Source organism: Danio rerio, chromosome 20, assembly GCF_049306965.1.
Source record: "Danio rerio strain Tuebingen ecotype United States chromosome 20, GRCz12tu, whole genome shotgun sequence".
NCBI classification, from domain to species: domain Eukaryota; kingdom Metazoa; phylum Chordata; class Actinopteri; order Cypriniformes; family Danionidae; genus Danio; species Danio rerio.
The window spans coordinates 41823018-41850373 of NC_133195.1; the positions used below are offsets into that span (position 1 = coordinate 41823018).

The window sequence follows — 27356 nt, forward strand, 5'->3', positions numbered from 1 at the left end:
TCCAAAAAACTAAACGGTCTTCTTCATGATTTTGATTTTAACCACTTTAAAGATTTACAGTATGTCCAAAATTCCTTTTGGAAAACCAAAAACACATGCATTTATGGATGTAAAATTTATAGAATATTATTAAACACAAATTGAATATTAACATCCTCCCCTAATAAACCAAAAAATTATTTTTTGAATAAGTCTTATTTACACAAGAAGCATGCACATTTTATCTAGGATGCTTGATCGCATTGCTACCACCTCGCGGTGAGGCGGGAACGCGCACAGATTAGAGCGCGCTCCGCTGGCAGTGTAGAATAGGGGGCGGTAGCGAGCAACCGAGGTCACAGAGGAGAGCAATACAACATGGCGGCGATTCCACGCTGATGTGTCAAAAATGCTTTAGCCGAGGAGTTTCACAGGAAAAGCGGCATATTTTCGATCAGCACTACAATCAGAAGAGTATTCATTTAACCCGAGATCAGACACAGTACATCTGACCGAGGTGAGTGATTATTGTGTCGAATTATCGTCAGGTGGATTCGAACCCGCGTGAACTGCAGAACTGTGTGGTTGAAGGAAAGAGTGAACGAGCGGATTGAGCCACTGTTAAAACCCATCAGTATGAGGAAAAAGGTCATGTCTTTCCTGTGGTTTTACGATTAACAAGTGTTTATTATTTGAGAGACAAGTTAACAGTTTTTAGCCCAAACTGGACTTTAGACCTTTTAAAGGAAATTAATGTATGTTTAAAACCCTTATATTTAAACCGTTTAACTTTAACGTTATATGTTAAGTAACGTTAGGTTAGGATTTTCTTTTACAACGTAATGTCAAATCTATGTATTTAGTGTAAATGGATTCACATATTTATTATGATTATATTGTTTTGCTCAAATGTTCGTGTGGTAAGCAAGTCTCCTGTCATGTTGACTAGTTTGCGCATGCGTGGATTGTTTTTCATTGGTCATTTTAAATATTCTCTTCAATTCATCTTTTTTTCTTCTTTTTACAACATGGATGAAGAAAATAGAGTAAAATACATAGTATTTCAAACTGTGGAGCATTCCAGCCATTCAGGCAGTAGTGTAGACTGCAAGTGTAACGTTAGTTCTAGTAAATTAAAAATGTTTCGCTTTAGTGTAAATGTCACTGCTTCAGTTCAGTGTGATGCAAATATCACATTAGTGTTGTCGTTTTTGTGCATAAATAGAACAATGCTACACTAAGTAGATGAGTACAGTACTTACTTTTTCATCAAAGGAATAAACAAAACAAAAAAAAGAAATATTCAGTTTTGTTCATGTTTTTATAGCGCTTATACAATGTAGATTGTGTTAAAACAGCTTAACATAGAAAACTGCTGAAAGTCCAAACATTGAAGAGCACATCCATCGATGCGTGGCTCCACAAGTCCCAAACCAAGCAAGCCAGTGGCAAGGAACAAAACTTAACAAACTAATCAAAGTGAAGGAAAAAAAACCTAGAGAGAAACCAGGCTTATTTGATACAAATTATACAGGGGATATATTACAAAATCTGTGAAAAAGTTTCCAAAATTACACATATTTGTATTGCGTTTTTAGTTTTAAAATGTTTTAGAGTTTTAATGTAATGCTTAAGATCTATTTTAAATAAAGGAAAGTAGGGTTTATTGATAGCACATTGGTATAAAAGTATCAAAAAATGTGCGTGATGTAATAAACGCTATTTATTTGTGGGGTGTTATGTATAACCGTTGTATCTTGGTATTTGCCTAAAATCAGCACTTTCAAAAACATTTCTTTTAGGCAGTGCTGGGATCAATTCTGTGAAAGAACTGGTGTTTTAATGGCAGCTGGTGCCCTGAATTTGGGCAAACTGATGGGTGAAAAAATGGGTTTGCCATGTGAAAAAGACACAGATGACCGACCAGGACATTTCAACCATGAGGGTAAAGAAGAGAGTGAGGATTCAAAGCCTAAGAAAATAAAGGCAGACACACAACTGTCTGGTAAGAGGCCAAAGAAGCGGCCATTTCTAGTTTCCTTCAGATATTGTTTTAGTTTCAAATGTAATTAATATTTTAAGTTTGTGTTTATATTTACCATACTTGTTTTATTTTTCTTAGTATTTTTTCCCAAAATGTCCTTTATGGTTTGTAATATAGTAAATAAATTGAGGAATGCTGTCTAAGCAACTAGCTTATAAAAACTTTGGGTAGTTGCTAGTAGCCAACTCAAACTGTTATTTTAGTGAGCTTTTGGTTTTTTGAAGCAGGAAAAAACATTTTCATAGTTTTAGTTTTACAAATCTGGCAAAATGATACAGTATTTGACAGTATTTATGTTTTTGCTTTGTAGTTGCACATCAGTCTTATGCATATCCTCAGTCTCAGATTAAACTTTTTTTTTTGTTTGTTTTTAATAGTGAGATCTAATTTCCACAGTGTTTATTAAGACTGTTGTTGTTGTTGTATTTAGAACAGGCACCTTGCTCCCAGGTTTCTTCAGGTGTGGACCAGGAGAACTCATTTAATGTAGAGCAAACCAAAAAGAATGAAGAACTGAAAGCAAAGACCCCTGCTAAGAGAAGAAAAAAGGAGATCATTCCTCAGACTACACCACAACAAGATGTTCCAGCTCTTACTGATACTTCTGAACTCGCGTCTAGCGGTCGACCCAAGCGGAGAGCTGCTAAAGTGTATGCTTTCCAGTTTTATAAAGTTTTCCTAAATCCATACGACATGATACATGCTATTAACATAAGAAAATAAATTATTGGCCAATTCATTTATTTATTTTTTTATATTTTTGAATTAAAATCTGTTATCCTCTGTATTTGCTTGCATTCTGTATTCATCTGCCTGTATGCTGGATTCCAAACATAAAGTTTAAAATATAAATCTATGAATATAAAGTTACATTTCATACTTCCATATTAGGGTGTTTCTAATATTTAAACATACACATTTTAAGCATTAGTAAAATATTTAGGAGATTTTATAAGGCCTCCTGGACAGCAGTGCATTGCTAAATTAAGTTGATCCTGCTTTAGAAAGTTAATTGGTCAGATAAAGTGCTCTGAGCTGGTCTTGAACTTGGTTATTCCACATGATAGGCAGCAGTTTTACCACTGTGCTATTCATCATGCATCTGAAAAAAATAGATGAAAATAGACAGAAGTAAATGTAACAAACTAAAATTTGCAACATTTTTTTTCTGCAAACAGAGAAAAACCTACACTTTGCTTGCTTATTATTTGTAATAGGGTTGCATGATATTGGAGAAAACTGACATTGCAATAGTTATATGTTATGCGATTTTATATTGCGATTTTAATGCAATTTCATTGATTGCATGACTTATACAATTCTGTAAGGAAAGAATTCATAATTTCACATTAATAAATTACAAGCATAAATTAATACAATAACACAAATAAACAAATGAAAGTGCTTTATGGTTTTCTGGATATTTGAACAGTATTGAGTTCAAATGTAAAATATCAAAGCAATCAAATGTAAAACGCTGTTTAGTCTTCATTGCAATTAAAAAAATACAATTAATCTTTGTTAAAGCTACAAATTTGATAACTTATGCACAAATAGTTTAAATTAGCTTGAGATTGTATAGTCACATGTCGTAAAAATGTATTTGTTCATCGCAGTAGGGTTAAACTTATTTTTATTGTTATTTAACTAAAATTACAGATTCTGCGATTTTGACTATTGCATATTCGCTCATTGCGATGATGCCAAAACGATATATTGTGCAGAACTAATCTGTAGTTTAAATAGAGAAAATAATCGTGCCTTGAATGTTTACTTTGTTTAAGATTTTATCAGTGCAGCAAAATTCAAAGTGTTTTTTTTTATAAACTGTTTTGTCCTAATCACCTGCTAATTTTGCAATGATGGATGATATTTAATTTAGTGATTATTTTTTTTTTTTTTTAGTGAAAAGTGAATTTTTATATATTTAATGTATTGTATTTTAGTTTTTCTAGATAAGTAGTCAGACGAGAAGGGAGAAGGGTCGGAGCCAGCTCAAAGTGGTTGGGACTTAAGCTCCAAGTGGGCTGTACAAACCTGGAGTTTTTATTTATTTAATGTCTTGTACATGACACCGAGTCCAATATTGTACTTTATGAATGTCTACACCTACTTCAACCCTATACCCAGCCTCACAGTAACCTGTTTGGTTTTATGAATGTCTACACCTGCCCCAACCCTAAACCCAACATCAATTTAACCTGATGTGTTTTATTAATGTGTACTCCACCTACACCCTCGAAACCTGGCCTACTTGTGGCGCAAGTTCCTCCCACTTAATACTTAATGCAGCAATTTAGGTAATTTAGGATACTTGGATTAGACGGCTGTTTGTTATTTTCTTATATATTTATCTGGGGAGACTTTGAAGGAATTATTTTTTAAAATGTAAACTTTCAAAATGGTAGATTTTGTTTTTCAATGTTGTTTTAGATTTTTATCTTATTTTATGCATTATTTGTTATCATTGATTCCTTTTGTTATAAAAATCCTATTTATTATTTAAAAAAGGTTTTATTTATAAAATGTTTGTAAATTTGATCTGTTTTTGCCATGAAATAGTCAGGGAAGCAGATATGACAATAAGCTCAAAATTCTCTCTTTGTCTTGATTAGCGCTTTAGATTATCTTCACAGCCTTGCCAAGGATATTGGTACTCCATCAGAATCCTCAACACCAGCTAGGCCCAAATCTGGAGAAGCCGTTGTCACTTCCCAAAAAAAGAAACCAGCAAGGTCAAGGGGAGTGAAAAGGAAAGCTCCAGATTCTGACAGTGACTGTGATGGTGATGAGGATTTTGCCCCAGAAAAGGATGATGTAGAGGCAGAGAGCGATGAAGAGGATTCAGAGGATTCAGAGCCAGATGTCAGCTTGACCATGCCTCGCCGAGGCAAACAAGCCAGAGGAAGTTATGTGAGTTTGGATACTCATGAATCTTTCACACCTTTGTAGGAGATGCCCATATATGTGTGGTTTAATTTTATAATTTCGTTTTGCTTGACAGCAATGTTTGCTTCCAAATGGCTTGGCTAACAATGTCATGGAACCTGTCTGGAACTCTTTCAGTAGGCACAAAAAGTTGTAAGCTCTTAATTTTTTCCAGATGTAATTAGCAGTTCATCTTATCTGTATTACTTGTGTCATCTTTCGCCAAATGCTTTTTCCAGCCGGGACGAAAACTTCTCCCCATGGGTGTTTCCAGAGTGGATTCCTTCTGCTAGAGATTGGCATTTTCTATCTAACAGGTATGAGTGTCTATCTAAATACCACATAGTATCCATTGAAACAGGTCATGTTTAATTAAAAAAAAAAATCTTATTTGTGTTGATTGCCAGTGAGGCTGAGAAATATTTACCCCAGGAGAAGGAATCTGCTTCTTTTACCTTTACACGAGAAAAAATCAACCAACCAATTCAACTGCAGACAGTGAAAAGGTAAGACATAACTTGTATAAAATGAATTTGTTTTCATCAACATCAACAGAGCTGAAAACTAAAGGCACAGTTTATTATTTTCCTTTTTGATGCAAAAAAACACAGAGTACAGAGAGTAAAAATGTTAAAAATGTACATATACAGTCAAGTCTAAAATTATTTATATGTACCCCTGGCAAATTCTGACTTAAAGTTTTGTTCAAATGTAGATCAAATCTGCAAAATATTTTTTTAGAGGTGTAAACCTACACTGGTCTCACAGTTCAGTTCGGTTACAGTTATCATGTCATCGATTCAATTCGATATCTCAGTGACTTGATGATGCTTTCCATCCCCAATTTTTTTTTTCTTCACAGCACAAGCATTCTTGAATAATTTTTTTTTATCACACTATATTATTTGTATTTGTATTTTTTTTATTAGAATATGCAAAAAGGTACATAAATTGGGATCATACAAATACAAAACATCAACAAAAACATCAACAAAAAACCATAACAAAATAACAATAAAAAAACAAAACAAAAACAATATAGTCAGGAACTGTTAGGTCTGTGTCTGTGTGTGTGTGTGTGTGTGTCCATGTAAAGGTAACTTGGTGGAAAAATCAGATTACATACATTAGGAACAATATCAGCCAATAAATGAAGCAAGTATCGCAGATACAAGTAAAACAGATAAAAAAAAGAAACCAGTCAGAGTTAGGGAGTAACAACAATGCTTAGTAATGTATGGTAGTAATAATAACAGTAAAAGAAAGAAAGGACAACAGTAATAATAAATGACAATGATAATAAATCACAGGTGCTAAACCAACAACTACTACAGAAAGTTACTTATATTATAACTACTATTGCTGCTACTACAGTCACAACCAGAACTATTACTACTATAATGTCTACTAATACTGACATTACTACAACAATGACTACCACTACTGATACTACTACAGCGTCTGCTACAACTTATACAACAACATCTACTACTACTACTACTACTACTACTACTACCACCGCAATCACTGCTACAACAACATCTACATCAATGACATCTACTACTGGTACTACTTCATCAACAATGATTATTACTGCTACAACGACACTTACTATTTCTGCTACCATATTATTTGTATTTAAATTTTATCATTTAATGCAAGCTATTGGATATATGAACTGTACCTTTAATTTACCTGCTCAAAGAAAACACTCATTTTGAATATATCAAACAAAACTCAAATACAATTACAGAAGACAACATGAGCATTTATAGCAAATAAACAAATGTAGATGGGTGTGACATGGTGGCGCAGTGGGTAGCGCCGTTTAAGGTTGCTGGTTCAAGCTCTGGCTGGGTCAGTTGGCATTTGTCAAAAATGCCACCATAGGCCTGAACTATTAGGCCTACCCGTCACTTTATTCATTTATTTAGCCTATTTTAATAACTTGTTTTCAGTTTACATTTTCATTTTAGGGCCATGAGCTTACAAGTTAAAATATATTGATATGCTAATTGTATTTTGGCTGTTAAAATAAGCCTACGATATATTTTCTGGTGTTTAATTTTGCATGAGAAAATAGCAGTATAGCCTAAATTGCATTTTTTTAGAAAATCATTTAGCCTACCTGCAGCGCATGTGAGAGGTTGATCTGATCTGATATGACAAATGCACTTACTCACGCACTATATCTATTTCATTTATAACACGGTAAACTTTACTTAAAAATGAGTTTTGATCATATTAATAATAATGAATATTCATAGATGTTTTTTTTTTTTGGCCTAGTCCCTTTATTAATTTGGGGTCGCCACAGCGGAATGAACCGCCAACTTATCTAGCATATGTTTTACATAGCAGATGCCCTTCCAGCTGCAGCCCATCTTTGGAAAACATCCATACACACTCATACACTATGAACAATTTAGCCTACCCAATTCACCTGTACCACATGTCTTTGGACTGTGGGGGAAACCAAAGCACCCAGAGGAAACCTACGCAAAAGTGAGGAGAACATGCAAACTCCACACAGAATGCTAACTGACCGAGCCGAGCCTCGAACTCACAACCTTCTTGCTGTGAGGCGTCAGCACTACCTACTGCGCCACTGCATTGCCCCATAATGAATATGATAAATGATAATATTAATTATAGTGTAGACTAATGTTGCACTGTGCAGTGTCCAACTAAACATTTTTATAAGGCTACTATAATATTAATCCCTAACTAAAAACGAATGTAAAAATGACAGTAAAATTTATTTAACGGCACATTTCTTTTGTGTTTTTTGCCTTTAGATTTGTATTTAAAGAATTAGTTTATCAAAACATGAAATTAATTAGGCGGCTCGCCTTCATGTCATCCACTAGTCCAGTAGTCCAGTGTGAGTTTAGAGTGCGCCTCTGCCACCGCGTGTGCATTTATAAAGGCTCCCTGACCTGACGTGGGGACCAGATTTCTGGACTATTGCTTTAATTAATTTAATTGCTAATAATTGCATAATTTAATTGCTTTTTCATTATATATATATATATATATATATATATATATATATATATATATATATATAAATATTTAATTTGTGTTTAGAAAGTTGGAATGACAGGATTGTTAGTGACAGAAAGAATTTTCACTTTTGAGTACACTACGATTACAGATTATTTTACAGCATGATTGACCCAACCGTAACACCGGTGGTTGTTGGTGATTTCCCACCACGATAGTAAAGAATTGTCAGGTTCCACAAGTATCACTTTAATAGCATTAGAGGAGAGGAAAATTTACCTTACAAACTTGCCAGCAGTTCAAAGGTCCAAAGTGAGTGAGAGCTCTCATTTTCACCCTAGCAGTGAAATGATGTCTCCTGGTCCTGCTGTACTTCAGTGTCAGTGAAAGACTGTCCAGCAAACTCGCATGCAGTGAATTTTGTACAGTTGTTTGCTTTGTATGTAGTTGGAGCATTTTAATTACTCACCCTTGCCTCGTTCAAATAGTATTCTACCACAACATATCGCATATGAGAGAGGGCTCTACAATTAATGGAAAATCCGGCTTTGATTTCGGCTTCTAACGATTATGAAAAAGCATTAATCGAGACTGAACAATTATTGCATCATATACCGCCTTCTTTCTAGTTGTACACATTTGTTGCTCTGCAATACTCAGCTTCACATGAAAATGACAAAGCATGTACTGTAATGTAACATTTGCAGCACGGGATGCGCATAGATGTTTTTAAAAGTGCGATTGAGACCACATGCTTCTGTGTGTGTGTGTGTTTTCAAGCGCTTTAATGGTCAAATAGGTGTCAAAACATGGTGTTTAGAGATTATTCATTATAACCCTCATTTGTGTTATAAACAAACGAGTTGAGAATTAAAAGACAAGTGAAAGAGAAACTATTAAAGTGAAAGCGCGCAATATTCCTGCTGCCGCCTGTTTTCATTATTATTAATTAAACAATAAAAGGAGAAAATCCCTCACTGCTTCTGACTAAAGGACTTTTGTGGCTAAAGTGTTTTTCTGACAGTGAAGATGCTTAAAGCACAGTTGGTTTCATATTTTTATTCTATTGTTTTTATTACCCCTTCCTTTGCAGAAAAGAAAATAACTGTATATATGCAGTTAAAGTTAGAATTATTAGCCTTCCTGAATTATTAACGACCCATTTCCACCAATTTCTGTTTAATGGAAAGAAGCTTTTTTTTTAACACATTTCTGAAGATAATAGTTTTGATAACCCATTTGTAATTTATTTTATCTTTGCTATGATGACAGTACATAATATTTTAGTTGATATTTTTAAAAATACAAGCATTCAGATTAAAGTGCAATTCAAATGCTTAATTAGGGTAATTAGGCAAGTCATTGTATAAGAGTTTCTTCTTCAGACAATCAAGAATATTTCTTGCTTAAGTGTAAGTGTAATAATATTGACCTTAAAATAGGTTTCAAAATATTTCAACCTGCTTTTATTCAAGCCAAAATATAACAAATAAGCCTTTCTCCAGAAGAAAAACATGATAGAGGAAATACTGTTTCTTGCTCTGTTAAAAATCATTTGGGAAATATTTATATATAAAAAAAAAATCACTGAAGGGCGAATAATTTTGACTTCAACTGATAATCGTTTTGAATAACCGTTATTACAGTTATTACCAAAATAATCGTGATTATGATTTTTTTCCTAAAATCGAGAAGCCCTAATATGAGATAAACAACATCAGTACATAATAACTGTTGATTATTTATTAATAAACCGATACTAAATTGTCCCATCTGCATCACAGTGCATCGAGGAAACAATTAATTTTGACATTATCTTTTGTATCGTTTCCAATCCCCCAAAAACTTGCTGCTACCATAAATATGCTTTCACTTGATCCTTCTGAAATCCTTCCAATATATTTTCGTGCTCAAAAATATTTCTTCTTCTTCTCCTCATTATTATGAATGTAGAAATAGTTTGTGCTACTGTATTGATTCTCCTTCAAATATTTACTGATCTGCAGGTTTGAGTCATTGCCACATCATCCTGAGCGATGGGACTCTCTGTTCTTTGTGGGAGGTCCTGTTCGGGCCATGGAATGGTGCCCGTGTCCAGACGGGGCTGAGAAAAAACAATATGCTGCCATCTACTGCCATAAAGGCATGGACGACACACACCAAATCACCAAGCTGTACTCGGGTCCTGCCTTACTGCAGCTGTGGGACCTAGGAGACCTCCAGTGCAAAGAAAGGTGACCTCAATGTGATTTTACTTTCAAACTAAATGTTTGTGCTGTGTTGGGCTTTAGAATAATTTTTTTTTTTCTTGTCGCTTTAGGCCCTCAACTACTCCTCATCTAGCATATGCTCTGGCGATAGATGACGGATACATCTGGAATATCAAGTGGTGTCCTGCTGGAGCATGGGAACTGCCTTCTACCAGCAGAAAGGTATTAGACATTGGACAGAAATGCCATTAGACAAATACATAAAGTATCCCAAATAATTAATTGGTAAAAAATTTGTCTGGATCAAGAATATATTCAGATAATCCACCTTTATAACAATGGGTCTGCTATATTTTAAATTATGAGTTACACTTGTTTGGGGAACTTTCATTCAAAGAAACAGAATCTACTTATTTTGCTAAAATAAGATTATGATATATACTCACCTGTCACTTTATTAGGTACACCTGTCCAACTGCTCTTTAACGCAAACTTCTAATCAGCCAATCACATGGCAGCAACTCAATGCATTTAGGCATATAGACATGGTCAGGATGATCTGCTGCAGTTCAAACCAAGCATCAGAATTGGAAAGAAAGTAGTGGTGGGCAAAGGGAGGCTTCATGAAACACTGAAACAGTCGAAGCAAATGTGTCAAAGCTTCGAAATGTTTCGAAACCCGTCTCTACAGTGACACCTAGTGGTACTTTCTTATATATTGCACTGGAACAGCTTCAGCAAAGAACCAGTTGAGCAAATTGAGATATTAAACCCCACATTGTAGAGTTAAACCTTTAAGTGATTTAGTGGAGCGGTGAGATATACTGGCTAGCATGCAGGGATAGTGGGTTCGAATTCAGGGTGACACAGCTATTTTAAAACGCTTAATATCAGTTTGAAATGCTTTGTTCTTGTATCGTTTGGTTTCAACATTGGTCTGACATCCAGGGTTGTTCATCAGACATTGAACCACATGGCTGTGGCCTGAAGTTAACAAGAATCATTTATATTATTCATTAAATTTCCCATTTATTGTATTTTATTAACGTCTACCCAAACCCTAAACCCCAACCATCACAGTACTGAAAAAATATTAATAATTTTTTTTACAGTGTTACGATGCTGTATTGATGGTGTATCCGCAGCTGTATTCTATCTAGACTACACCATAAAACCTGGGATTCAAACCCAAAAAACAATTAAAGCACAGTAACAACATGCACACGCACGGTCCACTAGGCTGTATGAGGCTGAATTAGTTTCTGACCCTGTCAGTCAAACGCAGATTCATTAGGTCTCGAAACGCTTCTGTAATGATCCATGCTTTGAATTGCTTTAGTCATGTGACCAGGTGTTGCTTCGGTGCAATTTCGAAACACTTGCGCTTTGGGATCTCGACACCGTGTCGAAACGTCTGTTTCACGTCAGCCATCCCTAGAAGAAAGATGATTTAAGTGACTTTAACTTCACTGTACTCAAATGGCCTCCACAGTCACCAGAACTCAATCAGATAGAGCACCTTTGGGATGAGGTGGACTGGGAGATTCACATCATGGATGTGTAGCCAACAAGTCTGCAGCAACTGCATGATGCTATCATGTCAATATGGACCAAAATCTCTGAGGAATATTTCCAGTAGCTTGTTAAATCTATGGCATAAAGGATTAAGGCCGTTCTGAAGGCAAAAGTAAGTCCAACACAGTACAAGTAAGGTGTACCTAATAAAGTGGCCGGTGAGTGCAAATAGTTCGTATAATTAGTGAAAAGATTTGACTTTTTTTTTTTTTTTTTTTGTATTCACTATAGTACTTTAATATTCTGAACATCTTAAGGGTTATTTTTTTGGGTCAGCTGTAGCACAGTGGTTAGAGAGATGAACTTGTGATCCAAGGGTTGTAGGTTTGAGTCCTGGCACTGGTAGGGTTTTTTGTGGTGAGAGTGACTAACGAGCACTCTCGTCCTTCCTCAGTTCCATGGTTGAGGTGAGTCCCTTAAGCTAAGCACCTAACCTGCAATTGCTCCCCGCGCAGTTAATTGCTGTGGGTGTGTGCTTACGGTTTGAGTTACTTTGGATAAAAGCATCTGCTACTGGCTTAAATGTGAATGTTGTAGTCTGCTGAAAGAAGTTGTTGATTTCAATAATAATACCATTTTTGCAAGAATAATACCACCATATTGTACTCTGTTAAAAAAAAAACTTTACAGTTTTCCTCATCATGGGGCATTGTAAAAGGTGGATACTTGTGTTTTTTTAACAATTGTAAGAATATTTATTTGAATTCTTACATAAAATTATAGGAAAATCTACAAATGTTTAACAGTGTTTTGTTTTTTCAGGCTCCACAGATGCCTAGATTAGGTGTTCTAGCTGCAACCTTTGCTAATGGAACGATCGGTGTCTACAGTCTTCCGCACCCAGAAGCCCTTGAAAAACACTATCAAAGTAAAGGTAAGCGAACGGAAAAATGCTCTGTATTTCTATAATGGAATCATTGTCCTTCAGGTCACATTACACTTCACAGCCACTTTATGTTTTATTATTTTTCACTCTCTCTTTGAGAATGTGTTTATTATTTTTATTTTTTATTCATAAAACTGTATTTTTATAGATGTATATTTTTAAGAACATGTTTTTAATATAGCTTTTATCTGTCATTTTTGAAGTGATCTTAAAGGGTTGGTTCACCCAAAAATGAAAATTCGATTATTAATTACTCGCCCTCATGTCATTCCAAACCCCTGGGACCTTTGTTTGTCTATAGAACATGAATTAAGATATTTTCAGGTCTAATTCTTCATAGACAGAAAGGTTCCCTACTCTTAAAAATACCCAAAAATATCCTTAAAAATGGACCATGTGCCGTCTGTGGTACAGTCTAAATATTTTCAAGCAATACATTGTGTGCATATAAAGCAAAAATAGTACTTTACTCAACAGTTTTCGGGTGAACAAAAGTATGTACCTTGTTTAGCTTGTTTAGATGTGTTAATCCAGACTAACCTTCTTGATTTAGAAACACCCAGTGAATAAATGTGCAATGTGTTGGTCCTTCCAGAAGAGGGCAGCACAATACAGAAGAGCACCAAGCTTTTATAACGGTCCATTATCACTAAACAAACACTAATCCATCTTCTGTGATGTCTTTGCCTAATTTTCACAAACATATTTGAACAAAGAACAAACTGAATAAATATTTATTTGTTTAGTACATTTTATTTATTTACAGTTTTTTTCTGCGCATTTATTCATTTTTAAAAATATTAATAATAACAATCTCTCTTTTAAAAGTAATAATTCACAAACCATAATCTATTCACGCACTTAAATGTGGATCACAGGATTGAATTTGATTTCATCGCACATCTTATGGCCACATGCACTGATAAAATGGCCAGCGTCAGCTGATTGTCTCGTGGGAGCTCATAATGTCTCCTCCTCAGGGAATGTTGGGAACAGACTGATGACCTGCCATCCGCAGCATCATTCCCTGATTCCCTCTTTTTCTTTTATTCTCTTAAACACACATTATCTAAACCATTTGTGTGTGTGTGTGTGTGTGTGTGTGTGTGTGTGTGTGTGTGTGTGTGTGTGTGTGTGTGTTTGCAAAAGATTACCCTCTCAGGGCTTCTCATTCATCACGGTCACACTAAGAGAGCCAGAAAAAAGGAGGGAGGGTCTGGTGCTTATGATTTTCACTGCCTTCAGCCGTTTGATTAGTGCCTCCCTTTTCACAGCAGTGAAATGTCGCTTATCTACAGTTATACTCATCTCTTCTCCTGGCAGAGTCTATTTTATGAGCTATTGACCATCCTGCAAGCAAAAAAAAACATTTTTCCTATGATCATTTAAATGCATTGGTGTATTACCACTAAATGTAAAAGGGTGATGAAGTCCTGCTACTGATGTTACAGAATTAGAGTATGTTAAATTTGCTTGTAGCATTGATCTGGAAATACTGTGTTTACTCACTGTATCCAGATGTCAGCCTTGGGTTAACATGATGAATGCACATCATAATTGGATTGATTGATACAGCCAAACAATCCATCATAGCTCAAGAGTGTATCATATATTTATACAGTGAGTGATGTAGTCTGTTGGTTGAAGATCAAGGGTCCAGATTGAAAACTGCAGGTTTAAACCCAGTTAAAAGGAGATCATTATAGAGGTAGTTCATCAAGAATAAATGTATAATTAAATTTGTTAATTTACTCGCCTTCAGGAGGACAGTAAAGCAGATTTTTGCACTGTTTATGATACTATAATACACAAATGTTTTTGTTAGTATATTACTTGTACTTTTATATTGTTTTCTATATATTTTATATATAATATTTATTTAAAAATTTAGAATTAAATAAATATGAATATTTAAATAAATATACTAGTTTAGTAAGGTAAATTTTTTTTGACACTGTAATACTAATATGTTAATAATGTTCTTATTGGGTATCATAGGGGTGCAGGGGGTAGCACTATTGCCTCACAGCAAGGTCGCTGGTTCGATTCCGGAGAGAGCCCTGATGACAGTACCTTGGGTACCTGTAGAGAGCGAAGTGTTTGCATCACATTTGTAGCAGGAGTCATGGTGTTGTCAAGTTGACTGAGATCCGTTCCCAAATAACTGATCATGATAAAGTTCGAGTGACCAAAATAGGCCTTGTCTGGTACTCCAATAAAAACCACAAAGAGGAAAATCAAAATATCTTATCCGCATGTTTGCCACCAGGATGTGCTTCGTGGGTCGAAGTAATAAAACAAAGCACCTGTGGTAATACTTAACTCATGCAGTATGCTGTGTAAAACGGTATTAAAAAAATACCAAAACACTGAAATCCACCATTAAAACTTGCAAAAAATGCTTTCATTTAAAAAAAATAGTTTGTTTATGTCATTTTGTGTATTTATGTACAATATATATTTAAATATTAAATTTTAATTTACCGATTTAATAAGGTCAGAATGTTTTTTCCAATTAATTTATTTATTTATTATTGAAAAGGCTGCATTGGCCTTGAATGCATAATCCATTGTTTTTAGTTGTTTTTACAGATCTGTGTAAGCAGGAGTGATTTTATTATCAACAGTGTTGACCGAACAAATAGTGTCAAATGTAATACGCAATTTATTCCTGTTTGTTAAAGTTTGACCTCCAGAGGCAGGTACTACATTCTTTCTGTCACATAATCCTTTAGAAATCATTCTAAAATGCTGATTGGAATTTGAATTATTCAAAACATTCATACATCTGATAATGCATGTATTCTTATGTCAACTATAATGCTATTTTCAGGATTATTTAATTATTAGATGTTTTATTTATTTTAATTAATGCATGTTTATTTGTTTATTTATTTAAGGCTGTCTGCGAGGTCCTAAAGTCTTAATGTCTTAAATTTCATAAACAATATTTTAGGACTTTTTTTTAGGATTTAAGTTTGTAGGTCTTAAATAATTTTAAACAGGTCTAAATTTTCCCATGTCCAAGTAAAGCTACCCTATCGAGCCGACACCCAATCACCAATAATCCATCTCAAAACCTGTTTTTTATATTTAAGTTTTTTATTGCAAAAAAAAAAAAAAAAAAACTATTCACAACAGCTGTTAGACGTTTTTACTAAAAATTCTCCTAATTAAATTCTTTAATTAGGGAAAGAAAACTAAAGCAACACATCATCAAAATTACATGATCTTCCATTAATACAAAAACTATTTTCAGAACTAGCTGGCCCTAATCTAAAATTTCATTTATATTGAAGTCTTAACTTTGACTTAAAGAAACCTGCAGAAACCCTGTTATTTATTTATTATTCGTTTACTTTTTGGCTTAGTCCCTTTATTGATCAGAGGTTGCCACAGCGGAATGAACCACCAACTTATCTAGCGTATGTTTTATGCAGCGAATAATGCCCTTCCTGCTGCAACTTATCACTGGGAAACACCCATTAACTAATTCACACACATACACTACGGACAATTTAGGTAACCCAATTCACCTATAGCGCATGTCTTTAGACTTGTGGGGGAAACCGGAGCAGCCGCAGGAAACTGAACTCTGGGGGAATATGCAAAGTCCACTTAGAAATGACAACTGACTCAGCTGAGGCTCGAACCAGCAACCTTCTTGCTGTGAGGCGATAGCATTACCCACTGCACTATTGCACTACCCTATTTATTTATTTTAATTCATGCATATGTATTTATGCGTGTTTGTATAATGTCTTTATTTGTGTAACCCCTAAATATCTAATCTAATTAATATCTAAATATATAATCTGTTCATACATTAATTTTCCTTAGTCCTTTATTTATTTGGGTTCGCCACAGCAGAATTAACCACCTAACATCTGTTGTATTTTGCCCCAAATTCCAATAAAATGTTTTTGTGAACAAAGAGCTTGTTTAATTAACCCAAATGATGAAACATTTTTGATTATTCGTAATAATAGTTACTTTGAGTCATACATTCGTCTATACAAATTAAATATTTTTCTAATACAGTTTAGAATTAATTGTAAATTCCATTTTGACAGGTTATGAGCACTTTTAAATTTCTGTGCATACATTTGTAATGTAATATTCAGACTCCAGTCCATTTGATTAGATATTATACAGCATTTTTTTCTGCTGCACAAATCATATGGCCTCAAAAACCTGAAAAGCATTATGAAATTAACTTTTTTTAATCTATTTGACATTCTTTAAAAAATGCATAATGACACACGTTCTCTTACCACAGCATGTGTAATGAACTGTCCACTTCTCTTAATACACAAGTAAATGGGGGTCATTTCATTGCTGTTTACACTATTTATCATTCAGATGTTCAGCTTTTTGTAGTAGGTTTCAATTGTCATTAAGTAGGGATGTGGTCCCTCAGGGGCCCTCAGTGAGGTAAACTGAGGCCCTGTTCTAGTAGAGATAAGAAGCCCAATGTCCACATTCATTAATGCTCCAGCTCTGTTCTTCATGGCTGCCAGTTATTCTCTCGGTTTGCGAGCTTCTAATTCATTGATTCTTCTCTAAGCTTTAATGCTTTCCTAATTACACTTTCCTGAAGCCAGAAGGAGCACTTTGGATCTAATGAATGCCTTTATTTAAAGATCCCTTTGTCTCGGAAGACTTCAGCAGCAGTTCTAAGTAAAGTCTTGAATCAAAAAGCATAGTTCACCTGAAAATTATAAAAATAAAAAAAAATTTGTTTGAGTAGAGATGCACAAATTAACTGAACAGAAATCAGAACCTGCAGTTGTTTTTTGCTGGAAATACTGGATTAAAATCCTAAGTATTGAATTGGGAGTGAGAGGTAGATGGGAACCCATTGTCTTTAGTGAAGTTTAGATGTTATTTTCTTTTTTTGTAGATTTCTGTATAATGCATTTTAAATACCAGCAGAGCTGATTTGTTTATACACAGTACATATGTATATGTGCATATATCTACACTGATTTGAATACTATACTTCAATGACCAATAGCTATGTTTCCATCCACCTGTTTTTCTGAAACTTTTTATTCGATAAGAACATATGAGCATAAACTATGATAGAAACACTTTTACTAAAGAAATTTTATAAGAGAGAGAAATGTTTTAAGAGGTCATGTGACGATAAAAATGTGCGTGAATGGATAAACCAGCAGGCTGAGCACATTGTAAAACATCTTAAATGTTGTTTTGGTCATTCTAAAACGCTGTAACCATTTCAGTATTAATGTTATTATATTATTAATTTCCTCCAGAGTTTGTCAAGAGCGCCTGTGCTCCAAATCTCACGTCTTCAAACGCCACCACAGGTTCATTGCGTGCCGGCATCGTCTTCTGAGGCGCAAATAATTTATTAAATAAAGAAAAGATTCACGTAGCTTCTCCTACCGCAGCAAATTCAGTTTTTACTGTTGATGTTAAGCGCCAGTTAATCGAGAAGGGTATAAACGGTTGGAGCCTGCTCTAAGTGGGTGGGACTTGTGCTTCAAGTGAGTGGGCCTTCAAGCACCAAGTGGGCTGTACAAATCTGGAGCTTTGGAGGTCAACTTGGAGGTCAACTTGGAGGTCACCAACCTACTTGCGGTGTAATCCCTCCCACTTGGAGGTCTCCAGGCTGCAGCAATACCTACTTGAGTCAGTCAGGAAGTGACAATTTTGTTCTCTTTGGCTCAATGTATTGAAACGCTGCTTGATTCGCACATCTTTTATGCGATATTCTTATTTTGTACAGAAATTTAATAAACATCTTTGGATGGAAACCTAGCTAATGAAATGTCATACTGTTCTATAAGCACCACCTACAGGCAGAAAGTGAATTTGCACTTTTGTTCAGCCTGTCAACTGGTCTTTTTTTTTTCTTTCTTTTTTTACAGATACAGTGTTTATGTAGGATACTTTCACAAAGCTATATTTATATTTTTGCTTTTATATTATAGACATAAACTATGTAATTTAATAACAATAGTAAAAAAAAAATTGTACCAGAATCTGTTAGATTGCTTGTAAAAAAATCTGTAGTTGGAATTAGTTATGAAAATAAATATATTTGAGTTTTTTTTTTCTTATATTGTAGACCAAAGATATTTTAAATTTTGTTGGGAAACATTGACTTCTATTGTATTTTGTTCTACTATTGATGTCAGTAGCCACTGATGTCCAAGTTTGAGCTAGTATAAGATTCTATATATGATAACCTTGGATAAAACTATCACAGATTTACGATATTGTGATGCTCTAAAATTTGCTAGAAAAAACAACATTAAAAACTTTTTCAAACTGCGTTATACATTAAAAACGGTTATCGTCCCATGCCTATGTCCAACACTCTTTACAATATATTTTGTGTTCAACAGAACCACTTGAGGGTGAAAAAATAGCGAGTACATTTTTAGTGTATCCAAAGTGATATAGTGTAACTATCACATTAAAAGGCAATCTGACCTCAAAAAGGATGAAGTCCTTCTTTTTGTTGGAATGATAGGCTTTTATAAACTTAAAGTTGTATTTCTTTGTGGACTTCTAAAGAAATGGCTGGATAATGTTCAGCTGTAAGTGCAGACTGACCTTTATATCATGGTTTCTTCTCTCTCTGCTCTTTGAATTCCTCGTTTTCTCCTGATATTAGTGCAGAAATTGCTTTTCATACTCCAGCAGTTTAACATCTCCACACTGGCCTGGATTGGTTGGAAACTGTTTTCTGTTGGCAGGTGGTTTGTACCTTTGTGCTTTTTTACTGGACTGTCTCTGGAGTATGTGGTCAGTGATTCAGCATTGAGCTCTGGCCAAGAACTAACCTTCATTACTGAATGTACAAGCCTTCTGACTGACCTCAGACCTACTCCTTGGCTTAGTGCGTGTTAGAAAATAAGTTGAGGAGTCAGAAAATCGTAATCTGCACAAAAATCTGAATAATATATAAAGTTTTGTTAGTAAACTATACTTTAATATTAAATTATTTAATAAAGTGTCTAACCTTTGTGGTTTCAGTCACTGTTGTGATACTCTTTTAAAGCTGGAAGCATTAACAACTTATGTATATATTGTTGTTCAATATGAAAAGGAATCATCAAGATTGCATTTTTGCCATATAGCCCAGCCCTATTTGAAAGTCTTTGTACAGTATATAGTTTATTAGTTTGTTTATTAACTGAAAAAGAGACAGTAGCAATTATAAGACATATTTCAAAAGGTTAAAAGGGTTAACCACATTTCCACTTCCCATTATTTTCTCAGGGTCAGAAAGGTTTTATGGTAAATGATAATTATAAATAGGTTTTTCGGGAGTGAATGGGTGTCCCGGAAAAGGTGACGAGAGGGACGGGACACCTCTCTTCTCAAAGCAGATAATTTACTGGCTTGTTTTCATCAGACAAGGATCTATAATTGAAATGACAAAAAAGATGCATCGCTACACAGTTGTTAGTGTTTGAGGCCATGAATTTCAGCCCAATACCTGACACCCGTTTTCTCCGGGCCTGTCAATCAAAAAGACCTTAGTCAGCCTGGAGAGAAGGCCCTGTTCATGACTGTCTGTCACAGTGCCTGAATGAGTGGATCAGAGGTGCGCTGCTTTATCGACCTCATCGACCTGTCATCGCTCTGGACGCCTCAGACTTGAAACCACACCGCTATACATCACTTCTACACTCTATGCACACACACAGACAAAAACACACGGTTTCATACACGTGACTCCATTCACTACCTAGAGTTCATCACTTTTGGTTTGTATTTTTTGTTTAATGAGAATAGAAACTGCTGTTTTTAGGATACATTGATATGATCAAATATATTTAATTGGTTAATTTAACAATTTGGCAATAAAGCTCAAATACATTTTTAACATTGTCGAATAGGGATGTTTGTAATTATGTGTGTATTAGGCTTGGGCGGTATCCAAATTTTGATACCATCAAACCTCCTCCCTATTTTACCTCTGTATACGGTATTACCGTAATGAAAAAAAAAATTATGAAGTAAGGCTCAGGCTTGGTCCAATCCTGTATTACTCTCCGTGTGGTACAACAAAATCAGTCACTAAAGAGGGAACATCACTGAAAACAGTCCCATTGCGAAAAACTGCTCCTCTTTTCGGTCTCTCCCTCTCCGCTTCACACACACACACACATACACACACACACACACACACACACACACACACACACACACACAAAACTGCAGCCTTAAAGAACCCGCACATTTTTCAACACAGTATATGCGACCTTAGGTTCACGGTCACCTCTTAGTTGCACAATTTGCAAATTGTCTTGTTCGTATTAGAGATCTGCACACTGTCTGTATAAACACACACACACACACACACATAGACACACAGCACCACACTCTCTTTCATTCACACACATACACACACACGTGCATACTGTAGCTAGACAGCACCAAGCCAGCATGCTCTCTCTCTCATTTACACACATACACAGCACCAAACAATGGACACGCAGCATCATGCTCTCTCTTATTCACACACATACACACACACACAGACATAAACAGCATCCACGCGGAAGCGCTCGGTAGCTTGGGAGCAATATTGTTAGACCGACAGCGATTTATTCAGAAATTTATTCCCGCACCGCAAGAAATCTGGTCAAGTCCCGCGTACAGCAGCAGGAATGCAGATCTCTAGTTCTTATTTATCACATCTCCCTTCTCGTTCGGTCGAAGCCGAAATACTGCTAAACTAAAGAGGTTGTGTTCTTTTTCGAGACCAGGTCACTTGGTGCACGACTCACCATCTTACCCCAACTCTCCATCTCTCCTCCACACTGTCCCGAGATGGCAATAACGCATACGTTAAATAAATACAATTTCATATTTAACACTTGTCTTCTTTTTAAGTGCATTGTTTTTTATGATGGTATATTGGTATTGAAACTGATACCATTGTTATTTTTAGGTCCCACGGTATACCATATTACTGTAATACCGCCCAAGCCTAGTATGTATCTATGTATGAATGTATGTATGTGTGCACCTGGTGTTCATCATGTAATACCAGTAATTTTTTCGGTCAACATGAAAAAAGCTACCTAACACCTAACACCTAACATTTACCTTACATTTGCAATGTAAAAGTGCAGCTTTTTTTCTGTAAGGGTTGGGGTAAGAGGACAGAATATGCAGTCTGTACAGCATTACGATCATTACGTCTATGGGAAGTCCCCATAAAACATGAAAACTCAACGTATGTATGTTTGTTCCATTTAAGCAAAATCTTTTCTAACTATATTTTAGTAAGGTTTAAGCTTGCATTGAACAAGCGCTTTCTGAATAGTTATCAGTTTGTATTTATTTCTTCTAAAAGGAGTCATCTTATCTGTTTTTGGTTGTTTTTTAAGCCTATTTTATTCTAATGTAAAAAAAAGTAAATAGAAAGTCCTCATAAAACATGAAAACTCAATATATGTTTGTCTGTGTTTGTTGCATTTAAGCAAAAGCTTCTCTATCACTATTTTAGTGCTGTTTAAGCTTGCATTGAACAAATCTTTTCTGAAAAATTCTTTGCCGAAGTGTGTAGGGTACTCTGATGAAGGCAGTTCTTTACCGAAACGCATAGGTTACCCTGATGAAGGCAGTTCTTTGCAAAATCGTATAGGGTACCCTGACGAAGGCAGTTCTTTGTCAAAACATGTAGGGTACCCTGATGAAGGCAGTTCTTTGTCAAAACATGTAGGGTACCCTGACGAAGGCAGTTCTTTGTCAAAACATGTAGGGTACCCTGATGAAGGCAGTTCTTTGTCAAAACATGTAGGGTACCCTGATGAAGGCAGTTCTTTGCCGAAATGTGTAGGGTACCCTGATGAAGGCAGTTCTTTGCCGAAATGTGTAGGGTACCCTGATGAAGGCAGTTCTTTGCCGAAATGTGTAGGGTACCCTGATGAAGGCAGTTCTTTGCCGAAATGTGTAGGGTACCCTGATGAAGGCAGTTCTTTGTCAAAACATGTAGGGTAACCTGATGAAGGCAGTTCTTTGTCAAAACATGTAGGGTACCCTGATGAAGGCAGTTCTTTGCCGAAATGTGTAGGGTACCCTGATGAAAGCAGTTCTTTGCCGAAATGTGTAGGGTACCCTGATGAAAGCAGTTCTTTGCCGAAATGTGTAGGGTACCCTGATGAAGGCAGTTCTTTGCCGAAATGTGTAGGGTACCCTGATGAAGGCAGTTCTTTGCCGAAATGTGTAGGGTACCCTGATGAAGGCAGTTCTTTGCCGAAATGTTTAGGGTACCCTGATGAAGGCAGTTCTTTGCTGAAATGTGTAGGGTACCCTGATGAAGGCAGTTCTTTGCCGAAATGTGTAGGGTACCCTGATCAAGGCAGTTCTTTGCCGAAACGTAGAGGGTATCCTGATGAAGACAGTTCTTTGCCAAAACACTTAGGGTACCCTGATGAAGGCTGTTCTTTGCGGAAACACAAAGGTTTTTTAAAGATTAGTCATGTGAAATAATGGATTTTTAATTTTTTTTCCCACACTTTTCGAGTGCCTTGGGCTGATTTTTTCAGGTTATTTTATTTGTTTGTTTCAGTAAGGTTAAGCTTATTTTACTCCTATTTTCTCTGATCGGTCTATTATGTTTTATGTCTTATGACCAGTTTTAGTTTCAACTACATTTTAATCTGTTTTTTAATTACTTTTATTATTCATTATTTTTATTTAAGTAAAATCTTTTCTAACAATATTTTAGTGGGGTTTAAGCTTGCATTGAGCAAGCGCTCTCTGAAAACTTGTCATTTTGTATTTATTTCCTCTGAAAGGATTTATCTTATCTGTTTTTGGTTGTTTGTTTCAGTGTTTTTTAAGCCTATTTTATTGTAATGGTCAAAGAAAACGTAAAATGGTCATGGAAACAAAATCATAACTATTTTTGGTTTAACTCACTACATGACCTCTTCAAATGATGGCATCAAACTAAACTGCTACTACTTGTTTGCAATTTACATTTATTGGAGTTAGGTTCATGCCGTTTGGTCCTTGATTGTTTTTCCTGGAAAATGCAGGCATGTATTGAATAGTAATGCTCTTATCTTTAAGTGCAAAGCGTTGAACATGTTTATGTGTTTTCCAATAGGAGAAGGCAGCCGATCGCCGCTGATATGCCGGGTAGGTCAATATCCACTCTTCTCCTCACAGATACGACCTCTCTTTTGGTTCATTTAAAATATTAAGTGACATTTGATTTTACATATTCATTGTGTTGTAACTAAAGCTTCTGACCTAAAGAAAGAATAGCAAGAGATCACTGAGATGTTTGCTGGAATCTGATGTGTAATTGCTACTAAGGCTCAATTTCACAGATGAAGAGACTCTTCGCTGAAACTATTCCTCTGGGCCATTTTATGGGCTGTATGTAACATTTGCACACATCTGGGAGATGATCTTCTGGAAATTAGCTGTCACGATAGAAGGAACTTCTCAAACTAAATGTGAAGCGTGGGGTGGAGGATTCATGCAAAAAATAGATAATGGTAGAATGCAATTGTCTTATACTGTAGTGACAATTGACTTTTAGGTAAATTTAAAAAGGATTGTGATTGTAAAAAAAAATCTTGATGCATCAGGGCATGATCATTTTAAAGATATTTGTGCATATTGAATTACAATACAAGTAAATTTAACACAATATTTAACTATTTATATAGTCATAGTGATACTATATATTATATCATGCCATCATATACATATGTACATTTGCATATACGTATATATATATATATATATATATATATATATATATATATATATATATATATATATATATATATAAATTATACATAAATTATGTAATATAATGTGATTAAAAACTGGTTACTTTCAATAATTTGTTTACATTTCATTGTACTCTGCTCTAGAATGTTAAACACCTAAATTTATATTTTTAATATTATTACTTCATTTATTTATTTATTTTTGCCAGGAGTTCACATTGAGACAGTACTCTCTCTTCCTCCAGTGAGACCTGGTCAAGACAGCACCAAATAAAGATTCACAAATAAAAATCACAAAAAAACTATTTTAGACTGGAGTAAAACTGTGATGTATATTATATTTTAAATAATCGTGAAGTAGCCATTTTTATTGGGAATGTACAATTTGTACAATGTAACAATCACAAACTGCTTACACAAGTTGTATGGTGCCTTAAAATAAAAAAACACAAATGTCTATTATTAAAAACAACAATTTTCTCAATTTATTGGTGCTTTTAAGCATTTTAGAGTGAAACATCTTAATGTAAATACCATATTATGCAATAATATTTTACGCATTCATGAAAACAGAGCTTTCTATATTGCTCATAGCCTAATTAATAGTCCAAACTAAGGATGCTTCGATCGATCGTCCGGAGATCAGTATAGGCCGATAATCACATTTAATGGCTCGATCTGTACTCTCTTATCTGGCCGATCTCATGAACCGATCGCAAGTGTTTGTGTTAGTTAGAGACAAGCAAGATATTTGAATGACTTTGCATATATTTAGACCTTTTTACACACAAGAACTGAAAGTTATGTGTTTTTAACAATAGTACAAGTTCCCCAACCTGGCTGGAATAATTCAATAAATAAAACATTTTTTAACAGGAATATTTAATATTAAACCTTCTTGTAATAGACTTATTGCAATAAACTGTAGTTTATAGTTAGTGCCTAGTTTCATTTTAGTAAAGAAGTAATGGATTTATACTGTATGTGTACATTTTAACGTATACATCAAATATGTGCTCCTAACTTTTTCTTCATTGAGACATTCTTCATTCTAATATCATTTGCATTGTTTCCAAATTACACTGTTTGTCATTTTTCTACCTAATTTTCTCATGTTTTATCTATTATTTTCTAAAAATCTGCTTCTGACCATGACATGTTCGCACCTAAATGGCTATAAGAGACATGTTTAAGTGATTATATGCAACATCCTTAATTTATTCTCTGAGACAAGGAGACGTTTCCATACTTCACTTTTTAAAGAAGCATCAGAATCGGCAATTCATATCGGCCGATCACCATGACAAAGAATTGGTATTTTGTATCGGCTGCAAAAATCCTGTTTGGTGCATCCCTAGTCTAAACATATTTAAAACAATATATTTACTGTGATATTTATTTATTTGTTATTAAGCAATCTTTTTCATAATAATGTGCAAACCTGGACAAATTATTGGTCAGAAGCTGTTTGAACCAAGAATAATATCCATCAGTATTGTTCATATCATTACATGTGCTTGACGTGTTCCAGATCAGCACTTTATGGGCTGTTTTATGCTGTTTCTGCAGGTGAAGAAGCTTCTGTCTCTGAAGATGGGCTCCAATCAAGCCGACCATAAAGCTCAAAGTGGCGTGTGCTTTGCGTTGGATTGGCTCTATGTCAAACCACACAACATTCTAGCTGCTGGCTTTTATGATGGTGATCTCACATGTTGTTGTTTTCCTATAGGGCTCTTCTAAACAATAGTAATATGATACATGACTTTATTTTTTTTCCAGGTCTGGTTGGTTTGTGGGATCTCTCCAGCAAGTCTACGCTGCTAAGGGTCAGGTGTCCTGATGGAGGTGTTTCTCTGTACCCTTACCACTGTTTTCATGCCCACGATGAAAACATCCGAACCTTGAGCTGGTGCAAAGCCTCAAGGTGAGAGTCATCTAGACAGGTCTAGAGTTGTATGACAGAGGCTTTGATTTGATTGACTGCCTGCGAGTGTAGTTTATTTAGATTGAAAAGTTTCTTCTAAACATGGATACACACCAAAGAATTAGACACTTTCATTCACATTAATTTATTTATTTGCATACATATATATATATATATATATATATATATATATATATATATATATATATATATATATATATATATATATATATTTGAGTAATGAGGTTTGCCCTGCACGCATTTAAAAAAAAAACTTTTTGGTGCATTAATCTTGTCAATAGTATTATCAGATGGTCGTGATTAGCACCCATTAAAAATTGCTTTGTATTGTTTTTTTATAGTTTTTTTTATTTTATATATATTTTTAAGTAAATTAATATTTTTATGTAGTACAGAGGTATTAAATTGAGCAAAAGTGATGGAAAAGAAATTTGTAATTTATATAAGATTATATTATATTACATATATTAAATTGTTAAATGAGTGTGTATGGATTTTTCCCAGTACTGGGTTTCAGCTAGAAGGGCATTTGCTATGTAAAACATGCTGGATAAGTTGGTGATTTTTTTCGCTGTGGCGACCCCTGATGAATAAAGGGACTAAGCCAAAGGAAAATCAATTAATGAACAATATTGTAGTTTCCTTTTTTTTTTTTATTAATAAAATATATTTTTTTAAAAAGTAAATTTTATCCTCACCAAGCTTAATCTGTACCTTGTGCTAACACAGTACCTGATATATTTGTAAAATCTCATCCATTTCATGTATATTCATAATTAAATCTTTGTGTATTCATGATATCACACAGGCTGCCTGTGGAGGTTTCTCGTTTAATAACCGAGAAACAGTCAAGATTCAATACATTACAATTCCAATCATGTGTTGTTTCAGCATCAGTGGTTTCAGCGGCCTGCTTTTATCACTTACATTTAAAGCACTGACCTTATAAGAGATTCCTGTTAGTGGCATTACAGAAGTTCATTTGGAAAATGACACCCCATCCCACTCTCCACAGGGGGCTAGTGAAGTCAAGTGAAGA

At 34.9% G+C, this 27356-nt stretch overlaps 1 protein-coding gene across 4 annotated transcripts in view; it reads left to right on the forward strand.

Moving 5' to 3' along the window:
* The first annotated feature begins 333 nt into the window (after positions 1 to 333).
* Positions 334 to 27356, forward strand: part of gtf3c2 (general transcription factor IIIC, polypeptide 2, beta) — a 42067-nt gene continuing 15044 nt past the window's right edge. The window contains exons 1-13 of one of the 4 annotated variants that reach the window (XM_073932867.1): positions 334 to 1131; positions 1490 to 1984; positions 2454 to 2673; positions 4639 to 4936; positions 5028 to 5104; positions 5191 to 5268; positions 5359 to 5457; positions 9964 to 10191; positions 10278 to 10389; positions 12505 to 12616; positions 23736 to 23767; positions 25942 to 26071; positions 26152 to 26296. In XM_073932867.1, coding sequence (XP_073788968.1) covers positions 1822 to 1984; positions 2454 to 2673; positions 4639 to 4936; positions 5028 to 5104; positions 5191 to 5268; positions 5359 to 5457; positions 9964 to 10191; positions 10278 to 10389; positions 12505 to 12616; positions 23736 to 23767; positions 25942 to 26071; positions 26152 to 26296 — 1694 coding nt within the window. In that variant the 5' untranslated portion in view covers positions 334 to 1131; positions 1490 to 1821. Of the gene's footprint in view, positions 1132 to 1489; positions 1985 to 2453; positions 2674 to 4638; positions 4937 to 5027; positions 5105 to 5190; positions 5269 to 5358; positions 5458 to 9963; positions 10192 to 10277; positions 10390 to 12504; positions 12617 to 23735; positions 23768 to 25903; positions 26072 to 26151; positions 26297 to 27356 lie in introns of all 4 variants that reach the window. The other 3 variants (XM_005160828.6, XM_073932868.1, NM_001045018.2) reach the window with 3 other exon arrangements.